This window comes from Antrostomus carolinensis, unplaced genomic scaffold, assembly GCF_000700745.2.
Source record: "Antrostomus carolinensis isolate BGI_N321 unplaced genomic scaffold, ASM70074v2 scaffold45569, whole genome shotgun sequence".
In the NCBI taxonomy this organism is placed as follows: Eukaryota; Metazoa; Chordata; class Aves; order Caprimulgiformes; family Caprimulgidae; genus Antrostomus; species Antrostomus carolinensis.
This window is the reverse complement of record NW_010340118.1, coordinates 1-12,775: the sequence shown is the minus strand read 5'-3', so window position 1 is coordinate 12,775 and position 12,775 is coordinate 1. Positions and strand designations below refer to the sequence as shown.

At 40.4% G+C, this 12,775-nt stretch overlaps 1 protein-coding gene across 1 annotated transcript in view; it reads right to left on the bottom strand.

Moving 5' to 3' along the window:
* The window catches only part of MME (membrane metalloendopeptidase), a 34,893-nt gene extending 24,758 nt beyond the window's left edge, over positions 1 to 10,135 (bottom strand). Inside the window, exons 1-7 of the mRNA XM_010176063.1 lie at positions 9,971 to 10,135; positions 8,547 to 8,582; positions 3,940 to 4,101; positions 2,203 to 2,283; positions 1,359 to 1,454; positions 1,135 to 1,253; positions 87 to 152 (exon numbers count right to left, since the gene is read on the bottom strand). Of these exons, the coding sequence (XP_010174365.1) occupies positions 87 to 152; positions 1,135 to 1,253; positions 1,359 to 1,454; positions 2,203 to 2,283; positions 3,940 to 4,101; positions 8,547 to 8,582; positions 9,971 to 10,130 (720 nt within the window). The 5' untranslated portion in view covers positions 10,131 to 10,135. The remainder of the gene's footprint in view (positions 1 to 86; positions 153 to 1,134; positions 1,254 to 1,358; positions 1,455 to 2,202; positions 2,284 to 3,939; positions 4,102 to 8,546; positions 8,583 to 9,970) is intronic.
* Between the last annotated feature and the right edge of the window lie 2,640 nt (positions 10,136 to 12,775).

Here is a 12,775-nt window from a genome sequence, read left to right as displayed (position 1 = left end):
ATCCCCACTCCTGAGAATATGTCTGCTTGAAAAATACAGGCTAAAACTTCTCAAACGTAGGCAGTGATGTGTCAGCTTCCTCTTACCTCTTTGTATGCACCAGTGCATTCATAGTAGTCACGAGAAGGGAGGCCAAGCCCAGGCTGATCAATCTAGAAATTCAAATAAAAATTGAAAAGTGCTTAAGGACGAAATGGTATAGCATTGTACTATGGTCAGTTAGAGGCTGCTCTTGCCAAATTATCTCCTGGCCAAAGTGGGAGTTTCTCTCTCATCCTGTTGCCCTCCTTTAATTCTTTCCACTCTCCTTACACTTTTTGTCTTTCTTTTCAGTCTTTTTTCTGTAGCTGAACAATGCATGCTGTGTGTAACCGGTGTGAGAGCAGTGGATGTACAGAAGACAAAACAGTGCACAGACAAGCAAGGCAGTTCCTGCACCTTTGACATTCATACACGCAATGTAGCCAAGGGTCTGTCCACCCACTGACAAGAAAGATGAGACATTTGCTCTCATCATTGTTGCATCTTGGGAGCAGCTGGTGAAGATTCACCACACGTAATACTGTCTTCCTCTGGACTGTCCATTTGCAGAGATCATCTCACATTTACAGGCAGGGCACCCTTGACATACTCCTTATGCAAATGTCCTCAGCCACGTTCCTATCTGGGCCAGCTGACTGCAGGGCCCGTCAGTACTTTGGCATCTGAGTACCTTGCAAAAACACAACCCCCTTTGTGGGCTTTCTGCAGCTCAGTTTTTCAGTGCCAGAGCTTTCTGCCTCAGGTACATGGTAAGGAAATGATGTTTACTTGTTTGCTTGCATGCGTATATCAGTCGATCATGTCTGTCTTCTGTCCACTGTCCACTGAAGTTGTGTCTGTCTGTCTATAAATGTCTCCGTTATTCTCATCTCACTGAACACAGCAGCGTGTGAGCGCACAGAAAAAAGATGTTAACACTGAGAATGGGCAGTACACTGGGAAACCAATAATTTGTTTGAAAACCCATCTGCAACTTACTCTGGTAAAATAAAAATCACTGAAGTTTCTCCTGGTTAACACTTATGTCTGTGCTTCTAGTTATTTTGGTGCACTTTTATGATCTACAAGACAATGCCACCCAGGGAGACTTACGTGAATGATATGTGCTGTGGAATTCTTGTCATCTGTGCCAACAAAAAAATTAATAAGGACCTTTTTTCCATATCTGGAGTTTAGCTGTGCAATAGCTGTCTCGGCTGTCCAAGCAGTACCTGAGCAAATGAAAGGTACACTCAGTCTCTGTATTTGGTAAGCAATGAAAAATGCAATGATTTAGAAATTGTAACTGTAAAGGAACTAAACACAGATTATCTTACCATAGGAAGAATCCCAGTTAGCTGTTGCTACAGGCCAGTCAGACAAATTTGGCAATAAACTGATTAAAGGCCTTCCACCTCTGCTATCAATGGTGGCTTTTGGAAAAAATAAAATGAGTTACCATGACATCTTAAAACACACAAATGTTATACTGTTATAATGAGTTGAGATTAATGAAGCTGAGAAATATGTTTTCACAATCGCCACAACAGGAGTGTGCTCTGTTGTTAAAACTGTGCTTTAACATTTAATTTTAAAAACGTGTTTGTCATGACTGCAAACAGCATATGCAAATCCTTGCAACCATGAGAGTGAAGCACTATTGTATTTTCACTCTGCAGACAGCTTGAAATAATAGTTTTGAGAACTATCAATAACATTATAAAAACTATAAAAGTGTGATTCAGGAAGCACTGCTAACTGTTTTACTGCTCCTCGTTCTAGTGGCAGCATCCAGCTCAAATTCCTGAAATAAATGATACCCCTGTCTTTCTAGAAGCCTGGTATGCCAGTTATTTTCCACCTCATTCCTGATAATTTCTGTAAAAGAAGTTAACTCCCATTTAACTGAAAGGATTTGAGTTTAAATATCTGCAGCAAACTGGTAACCGAAGAGAATGTAATCTCACCTAAAATATCAAAGCTGGTGAAACAGGAGATACAACACTAATTTTACTATTGACATAATTATTTGACTCTATAGAATGGATACATTGTAGTTTTCACAAATAGTTTCTGAAAAATTATGCAGAGAAACTAGGAGGATATAGGTACAGCTGACTGAAGATGCAATTCTTTGGTGATATTTATATATCCTATGCAATAAATTCAGGAGACACTTACTTTCATTTATGCACGATCTGTACAGGGTTTTTGCCTTCTGTACTGCTGTTATATCATTGCTGCTTGGTGTGTCGAGGACATCTGAAACACACAGACAGCAAATATATCTTAATATCTGATCCATATTGGAGAGATGCTGAAGGAACCACAGAGGATAGACCAGAGGTGGACAGTAAGTGCTCCGCAGCCATCTCAAAGTCCAGGGACACTTTGCTTTTCAAAAGCTGAGGGGAAAAAAGCTCTGGAGATCATATAGCTTGCAATTACATCAGACTGTGTTAATATGTTGAGCATAAAGTAGTCAGGTAGATACTCTGTGGATCATCCTTGGCAAGTTGCAAATGCTCTGACTTTCCAGGGACAACGTTCAGGTGACCAAGCTATTGTGTGAAGAGAATTGCTGTCAGGGTCCTAAGTGCACCTGCAGGCCCTAAGTGTACCTGCAGGCTCTAAGGGTACCTGCAGGCCCTAAGGGTACCTGCAGGCTCTAACTGCTCTGACCAGCCTGTAACCATCTCCTCCTGTAATTCTAATCTGCAGTCTCTTCGCTGCAGCCAGGAGTTCAGCTCTTTGTGTTCAAGGTCTGCTTTGTGACCATGGATCATACTTCTGTGAAAACAGCTAAATTGTAAGAAAAAGCAATAGGAAGCCTCACCTGGTGCCTCCACTTGTGCACCCTATGCCTGTTGGCTCAGGAGCAGCATCCAGGTCAGCCCCCTGCCCATGGTCCTTGCCCACTCTTGCAGGTATGCTGGACCTGGCCTTGTACCTTGCTGAGCCTGGCCTTGCCTGGCTGACTTGCCTGCAGACCTGCTGCATGACTGTGGACTTGCCTGGTGATCAAGGGGCTGTTGGCTGAACCTGGTCACTGTCACCAGACCTGCTGTGCTCTTCTCGTTTGGGTCCTGTGGGACTGAGCACCTCATCTGTGAGGTCTCTATCCCTGCTTGCCTCAAGTCACAGTCAGCTCTTTGCTCGCCTCCCCTTCGGGGGCAGCCCATTCTTGTCACTACTTCACAGTTACTCCAGTTGCTCCTTTACAATTGCTTTGCTCCACAGAAACTGAAGCCTGAGGAACACTGTGGCAACCGTAAACTGCAAAGCTGGCCAAACCAGAAGATACACAAAGTAAAAAAGGGATATTCAATCTGGAGAGACTGGTTTGGAGAATGCTTAATGAATATAAACTGACTTCTTTGACTCAGTTATTTTTGTCTGAAAAAAGAGGAATATAGACAATTTGACACTATTATATTTTGTGGAAAAATGAATCTTTGTAAGTTTATCATGTGACTAGTTAGGAAATTGCTTGCCTGCTCTTTGAGATTTAGCTGATGGAACACAGATAGGCAGGACACAGGGCTGCCAGAGAGCAACTTCCATATTTCAGCTGACTTGGACACAGGCAGATCTCTTTCTTCTTCACCTAGCTTGGCTGCTGTCGTTAGTGCATGAGGGTAATGATACAGATTTCAGTTGTTATAATATGCAGATGAGCACACAGGGTCCAGACACCAGAAAGGTCAGGTCTGGTAACTCCACTCCAGTGTCAGACATAAGGACATAACTTCCACAGCATTTTCCAGGCAGTTTGTGGTAGATTTGTCCTGACCGAACACAAAGAAACTGAAATATTTGGTAGTATTTTAAGCTTTGCTAGACAACCGCATCTTATTAGGGTAACATGTAAGCCAAAGAAGAAACTTTATATAGTTCACAAACATAAACCCCACTGACCTTTTAAAACAACCTCTAGTTCATCTCTTAAAATGTCAAAGTTACTATAACGGGAGCTGGTTTCTGGAATGACGTTCCTCTTAAGCCAACCTCCACAGGCATATTGGTAGAAATCATCACAAGGCTCTGCAGTGGTGTCCATGTTCTCAAGGATTCGGGCTGCTGTAATACAAGAAAATCAAGGTATAAAGAATCTTTAGAGAAAATAAATGAATACATTTGTTTGCTCTGAAAAGGGAAGTAGTAAATATATGGCCTTTAGTTTAGAATAGGTTCAAGCCAACTTGAATGTTCTAGACCAAACAAAGTACTAGTCAGTGAATAACAAATTACTCTTCCTTTACTGCCGATAACTTACATCCTCTTCTGTTGCCTGTGTTCGCTGATGGGTAAACTGACTAATGTTCCTCCTCCCTGTGAGTGGCTGCTCAGTTTTAAATAAAATGTAAGATGTTTCTTTTAGTAACTTACACTTCTTTGTACTGAAATGTGGTGAAAAGAGCAATTAAAAGCACAAGACATACCAGAGGTTAAGTATCCACTGTAATGTAATTTAAGTAATTAAGTTAGGTAGGCTTAGCTGAATCCAATCTAATTCAATAAAATACTTTGTTGTACCATTTAAGTTCTTGTCAAGGAAGTTTTCCTATCAATACTTTCCTGAATCTACATTGATTTTTTTAGACCTTTTCCACATTTTATTCTAGAATTTATGCTGCCTCTTGCTATCCCTGTTGACCCTCTCGAAATGGTTCATCAGAGACTAAACTGGTAAATCACTGATGGTGACATGGGATTCTCTGGTGAAATCAGATTCCTTGATGATAATTTCCCAGCTGCTGTTCATAAACCTGAGCTTTTTCTTTTTTGTTCTCCTCTTCCACCTAGGCTGCTTTCACCACTAGTATGGTAGCACAAAGTCTCTCACAGAAAGGAGAGGTGCTAGGAGTCAAGCAAGAGCTAGTGATACCTCTGAATTTCCCAGGATCCTGAATATCCTTCCCATTTTTCAGACATTATTTTTAGTAAATGGTGTGGCTTGTGATTTCAAGCATTCATCCCTCCCACATGGGTGAGTCAAATATTTATAGTTATTTCTCCAGTACTTTCAATATTTTCCATGGCTCTTCTGCTGGTGGAAATGAGAGGTGGACAGACAGGCTATAATATTTATGTTGACTTGCCTTCCCTCCCCCTCATTTTTCCTGGGATCTTCAGTTGGCGTGAGTGTTAGATTTTAGGCCAACATCTGATGGTTTGTGCTAGTGTTTCAAAGATGGAAAAAGCCATGAACACAGGCATTTTCAATTTTAGACTGCTTAAGTAGTGTAAAAACCACTGCAGAAATAGGTACAATGCCCAGCACTTGATTCTTTTTCTTCTGAAGTCAATGGCAGGCTGACTTCAGTTTGGGATCAGGATACAGGATCATGCCAACAGCCACGGACTGTGAAATTCAGTCATGTTTTACTAAGTTTGACCCTTGCTTCTTACCCATCCTGCCCAACATCTAGTCCTACTGCCCAGTGTACTAGAGCAAGGAATTTCCCCTCTGCCTGTAAACTTGGACAAGAGACAATGGGCACATACAGAAGGAAGGAAAAAATAAATCCTTTTGAACTTCAGAAAAAACTTCTACTGGAATGGGTTGCCAGGGAAGTTGGCGAAGTCTCCATCTGGGAAGTAATCAAAACCTGACTGGACAAGATCCTGAGCAACCTTCTCTAGTTGGACTGTGTGATCTCCAGAGGTCACTTCCAACCCCAACTACTCTGTGACTGTGTACACTCTGGAACTTGTTTCTGTCTAGTTTGTCCTATGTCATGGAGGGGAAGGGGAATGTTTTGAATGGTGCACTTGATTCCTGTCCTCAGTCCTTCTGTTTGCTGTAAAAGAGGAAGGTTGCTAGTCATTACTAACATCTCCTGTTTTAAGGGTATCCTTCTGAATCTCTATGCTAGGCTGGAGCAGCATCTGAAGGGCAACACTGTCCCTTGGATTATCTTGGCATGTGTTAGTCCAGCAACAAAGACTTTAAGAGGCAGGACCGGACATGGGTGCCAGCCCTGACAAAAAGTGGTGGTAGGATAGAGAAATCTTCTGACACCAAGAAAAGATGGTTCTTATCCACTGTCTTGTCACTTTTGAGGAAAAAAACAAAACAAAAACAACAAAAAACCCCCCACCACCAAACCAAAACCCAGGAGAAACCTACATTTTGTGTAAATCTGAGAAATTAACAGTCTGTGTAATATCAAACCTTGCTTTCACTGTGGAATCAGGTTGCTCGATTTGTAGTCAGCATTTGTTTAATCTTCCCTGTCTACTACTGCCACACAAAAATAATCATCAATCATAACGTTCCTGCTGTCAAGTCCAGGCTAGCCAATATTAGCTAATCAACTTTTATCAAAACTTTAAATAAAAGGTTTAATACTTTAAGTTTTAAATAAAGTTTAAATACTGCAAACATAAGCTCAGTCATGGGAACTGCAGTCTTTCACTTAGGGCTTCATGCAAAATGCACGTATTAAGTATTCTCCTCAAGAATATTCTGCTCAAGAGTGTAATGTGCACATTTGAACCCCAGGATAACAATTCGTTATTTGACTTATACCATGGATATATTAATTAATCAATTATTAATCAATGAAATGTGATTTTGTTATCAACCAAGCCCTGATGAACCAGTGTTTGTTCCTATTCTCACTTGTTTATTCAGTTTCCTGTCACTGAAGAATGTAGGGCCTTATCTCAATTACTTTTAATTATTAATTTTATTGTAGGAGTCCTGATTGCCAGTTGTTGCTTTAATAGCTTACAAATAAAGTAATATAAGTTAACATAATAACTAGTGACCTGGGGAGGATATAGGAGAAACACAATATGCTTACCTAAGTGAAACTGATAGGGGGGAGCAAAATTCCCTATTCTCATCAGTTTGTGCAAATTTATTGCAAAAAACTGTCAGTGGTCAGTTCTGGGGTAAGGCATTAGCATTTCACTTAATGTCTATTCCCAATTATATTCCTTTAAAAGACCACAATAAATTCTCCAGAGTTAATACGTCTTGCTTTCTGTCTGTACCTATCTGTCTGACCTTCCTGTTTGTTATCCTACATGCTCTGGAAGAAGCAGCCTAATTAAAGATGGAACTGTTAACGAAATCCTGATTTGAAGTAATACTAAATGGTAGCTTCATCCCAGTAGGATTATTAAACAGCAATAATACAGTTTATTTCTCTGGTTTAAGCACTTTACATTGCATTTTTTTTAAACATTAATTAATTTTGTTATTAAATTCTGTAATTCTGACAGACTCTTTGAACTAATTTTGAAGCTCTTTGAGCACTGAAGGCCTGAGCAGATGCTCGCTGAACATTCTGGGCTCCTGATTCACAGTGTTCTGCTTCTGGAGCTGAGAACTTCCCCACTCTAGTGACTACCTCACTGAACAAGTCTTCTAGGTGACTACGTCCTTACCAACACTTGCTTCCCCTTTTTGTTGATGTATTTCATTTGTTTGTGTTACATTTCAAATGTATGTCATTTAAGTGTGGAGAAGGCCCAACACGTTTATAGCAATTTCTACTTTAAATGCCATGGTGGGATGTGGAAATCCTGGCTCAGTGAGTAAGTAATTTGAAATTCAAACAGGTCATTCCCAGCTTTGCATAGAGCCATCCACTGTAGAGCATTTACAGAGAGATGCAGTATTTGGAGCTGGCAGTTCTGCCGTGGCCAGCACATCCGAACTTCATCTGGGGGCTCCCTGATCCTAACTTGCTTCCTGCCTTCCAGGCTTTCATTGCTACCACAGTCCAACTGATCATGCAGATTTTTTCGCTGCTTCTGGTGTGGAGTAAGTTACACAGAGAACGGGGACATTTAGAAGTAGATTGGGCAAAAAAAGGGAAACTGGCATTAATTGATCTGGAGGAGGAAATGGAAAGGATGAGAGAACTACAGATGAGGGCAAAGAGAGAACACGGACAACGACCGCTCTGCCTACTACAAGAGGATTCATAGCGTGGAACTCAGCATTTCTCTGACACACTGTGGTAGCTTTCCAGTAGAGTTCAGACCAGAATGTAAACTAAGAACTTCTTATGCAGTTGTCACTGAAGGATAAAGTTAGCTTGTCAGACTGTAAAAACTGGCATTTTTTCTGGACATGAAAGTTCATATTGCATCTCCTCAAACAGCAGCATGGCATCTTTAATGGCTATCAGTGATCAAGACTTGCTTTTAATATATCTTCTTTAGAGACATAGTCTCTGCCTGAATTCTGACTTGGAGGTGGGTGTCGGGGGGAAGAGCCATCTTCTGACTGACTTACAGCATTTTCTGAAGCTGGAGGCATTCTTTGGAGAGGCTGTTTCTAAGTCTTAAAGTAGCCAGACCCTGATGACCTTTTAAGATCTGATAATATCACATCACAAGATTTTACGTTTGTAGAAGAAATAAGCCAAGGAAATTATTTTGGTTAGCTGATCCCATGCCTCAATGTGCCACGCTTGTCTGCAGTTAGATGGGAACATTACCTGGTGGTAGTTTTGTTTAAAAATATATAAATTAATTTAAAAGGTATAGATTTTCATTCTTACCTGATTTTATACAGTCTGATGTCTTGCAAACCCCATCTAAAAGAGGATACAATCATATTCTTAATTCTTTAATGAATGTCAATATAATAAAACCTACTGTAAATATTCTTTTCATTGACAGTCACTTCAGAATCACATTTAATTGCAGTGTACAGTAAGATAAAGATGAATGGACATCTTGCACTCAGTCAGTGAGTATTTATAGGATCAGGCTCTAAAAATACCATCATCTTCATCCCTTTAGGGTCATTCAGTGCTAGTCATTTGTCATGTGGAATTTTTGTAGTCATCAGAGTAGAGTAAGATGTTCTTTCAGTCAATTAGAGGTGGGCAAAACCTTGTCTTTATAACAAAGAAGAAATTTAGAGAAAAGTAGCAGATGGACTGGAGACAGTTGCAAGGTCAGTTTGAATTTAGCCATACCCTTCAATGACAAAAAGATTCTTAAGGAATTCATTGAAAATTCTGAGATATTCACTCTGAAGTCTGCTAAACAAACCACAAGGTTTAGGAACATGAAAATGTTTCCTCTTGAGTCTTTAGAAATAAAACATTTCTTATTTTTCCTTTCAGAATGGCATTTTTCCATTCCGTAATTGGACTAGACTATAATAAAAAGTTTAAACCAAATTATTAAGTACTTTAAAATGAAACAAAGCTTTTCATTTCCAGTGTCAGGAAACATTCTAATTTGATCCCAAATGGTCTGTATTATCTTTTCCAAAAGTTATCAGGGTATTTATGCCTCAACTGAATTATTTTCACATATTTTGGTATACGTGCTGAATCATAAAACCTCTTAGTATGACTACACTCACTAAAAGTCCTGCGAAAGGGAAAAATGGGATTTTCATACATGTACAGGAATATGGAAGAAGCACTGCAGTTCGGTTTTCTTCAGCAGTGTTGTATTTTGTAGTTTTTTGCTTACTGAAGCATTAATTACAGACAGAAGCATTGCTAAGTGAGAACAAGCAGATGTTTTGTGTTTGCCACAACTTTGCGTGAAGAAATGAATTTACAGAGTCCTTGCTGGAAAAAAGCAGTTTGGTGTCAGTGTCCAGCAATAAATGTGGATGCAGCTTTACATTTCAGATCATTGTGTCATGCTGCCTAGTGACATGTATATATGAAATATGGTTATAATGTAGCAGCTATTAAATCATCTAATCTTATACCTGGGTAAGGTACAATTTTCTATTATCACACATTATTTTATTTTCTCAATATTTTATGTAGTGCAGCTATATACACCGTGCAACACAGTCCCTTCTAATACAACATTTTAATACAGTGCACCTTTTTTTTTAACTATATACTAACAACTGGATTCTATTTATTAAAACATTTTTTTGTGATTTCTTAAAATACTTGTATATTCTTACGTATTTGTCCATTCAAAGACAGTTTATGTGTGTACTCACCATCGTAAGTTGCATACAGGACTATCATTGTGATCGCTACAATAGCTAGCAGAATCACTACAACAGCCAGCCCGATTTCCAGGCCGCTCCATCGCAGTTTCTTCTTTGGTTTTGGAGTATTCATTTCAGTTATATCCATCTGGCTTTCTGACTTGCCCATAACCCAGCGTCTGAAAAGGAAAAGGGAGAAATCACTGGAGGACTTGCACTGAGCCATAGGTCTTGGAACTGGCTCCTCAACTGCACAGTAACAAAGATGTTTCTGGGTGAGTTTTCAAATTATTTGTAACACTACTAGAATGTCAGTCATGAAATTAAAAATTCTCTCCTTCTCACACACACACACACACAGAAATACATACCAAGCGCTACTTGTCACTTACAGACAACAGAGGAGTGGTGTTCCTTCACTTGAAGAGGCCACCAAATAGAAAAGAAGGGCAAAAAACCCAAAACCTATTCACAAAACATACCCGTGTGGTTTAATCTTGTATGATGGTACAGGAGTTCACAAGCAAGCAAAAAGCAAGTCTCCTTGCTTGAATAAAAATTAACTTAATCTGCCAATTACTTATCTAATGCCAAAGGTCAAAATACACCATTGTGCTTCGCTGTCATTTCTTAAAACGTGATGTAAGCAATTCTTGACTGCAGCTTTACAGCTGTCTCTAAAAATAGAAAAAAACATTCAGGCTCTGCTGGGAGCCTGTCAAGTTCACACTGAAGATTGTGAGTCTTCACAGTCATTTTTAAAGACATACAACCAAGTTCTCTCTTTTGAGGTTAGAACAGTGCAAATGAGAACAACACCTCCACGCAAAACTGGTGGGAGTGTGAATGGACTGGCGCTCGCTCATGGAACTGTATGCAACAGTGGATTTTAAGATGTTATTTCTCTTGTTCTTGGCCACCTTTTGCAGAACTGATGTTGTACAGTTCTTTGCTCTTCATCTGCTCTCAGTTACTTAGGGCCAGACTTTCCTCTGCTGACAGATTTAAATTCCTATACATAGAGCAATGTATTTCTCAGCATTTCACAATGAGAACTCAGCAGTTTTGATTCACAGCATTTCCTGGGGATCTTTGCATCCACAGGTAGAGCACACACCCTTTCCATTCAATGAGGAAGAATATGAGAGGTCCACTGGGATAAGAATGGAAACACCTACATTCACCAGACCCCTCACAAGGTCAACCAGTGGTGCCAGTCAGGGCATTTAACTCCTTTTGTATTCATCACTCCCTTTTTTCCTCACTCTCTGTAAGTCAGTGTGGCAGCACTAAGGGAACCCTTCTCAGTTTCTGCATCCATTCAAGTCTAAGACTTGAACATAATTGTTTTAAACTGGTTTAACTGTATTGCTGGCTTGTGTCCATCTTTGTCTCCTCACTCACGCTGCTACAATCCCAGGCTTTGCTTTTCCTCTGGACCTTCTCTTTCTGCCTGACTGGTGGTCCTTAATTTCCAATAATTATCTTCCTCTCTTTCATGTCCACCTCACTTAGAATGCTAGCTCCTCCACTGCAAAAACATGTCACTAAAGTGTGTATGTTTATTAATAATGTCGAGTAACTCGGTATTACGGACCTGAGTAAACTGAGATGTTGTGTTCCACACGCTCACACAATACCTGCCTCGGTGGATCCTTGGACACTATCACACTTAACACTGTTTCTCTAAATGAATGAGAGAACACTTTATTTCACTGTCTCACCTCCCCTTTGGTCACCACTCCCTGGACATCAAGATGCATGAAGTGACTGGCAGTGTCAGGATCACAGGTCTTCTGTGGAACCCTGCAAGGTCTGTCCAGCCCCTGTCTTTCCAAACCCACAGGGACCATTACAACTGCTTTTGTTTTCCTCAGGAGCTGCTGTTTTTCTCTTGACAAGTAGTTTTTTGGTCAGATCAGTAAGTGGTTTCTGAGACACAGAAATCTCACAGAACCATGTAAAGGAGTGAGCTATGTAGAGAAATTTGCCCTGCATTAACTGTGAGCTAAAAATTCATAGATAATAGAAAAGCAAAACAACCCTTATTCTCTTCTCACTTCCAGTTATATTAAGCAGCAAAAAGTGTAATTTATATAGACTAAATACTGACCAGTCTCCAGAATCCTCTGAATACTTGGAGCCTAATTTAAGAAACGCTGCTATCTTGTGCCTGGGATGGCTCTGTAGAGCACTGCAAACACAGTTCATTAGAGCAGCAAGAAACACTGCACCTTTCATGTGCAAATACGTTCCTTACAGTCAGCTAAGTTCTTCCCGGTGAGCTAATCTTTCTGTTCCTGCAGGAGTGTTCCTCATGTTTAAAGGCATCCCACTGACTCATTTTTACTTCTAGTTATTTAGAGAACTTATCCCATCTGCATTAACGAACACCAGGTAAAAGCTAATTGCAAGCACAGCAAAAGCATAAGAAAAATGTAAGCAGATATAAGCCTGGGTATTAATAGGGTTTTCTTACATGTCTCTTAGTGCTTCTGTGATCCCTCTGCCTGCTACAGCTCAGACAGCAGAAATCATTTGGACTGATGCTGGTCTGGGTGGCACAGGCAGATAACACATTAGCTTTTCTTTTTGGGACGTGAATGTTCAGATTGGACTCGTGGCTTACTGCTTCTCGGTGCCGCCTCTACAGAAAATGTAGCACGTCACAATAATTTATTTTTTTAAATAACTTGTGTAGCATGTGCTGTGCCGGTGAGCCACCCCCCGGCACGGTAACGGCGGGACGCAGCGGGGAAGGTAGGGAAGAAGTGCCCCGGGCACGGGCACCTCTCGCCCGCCGGACCGGCCCCA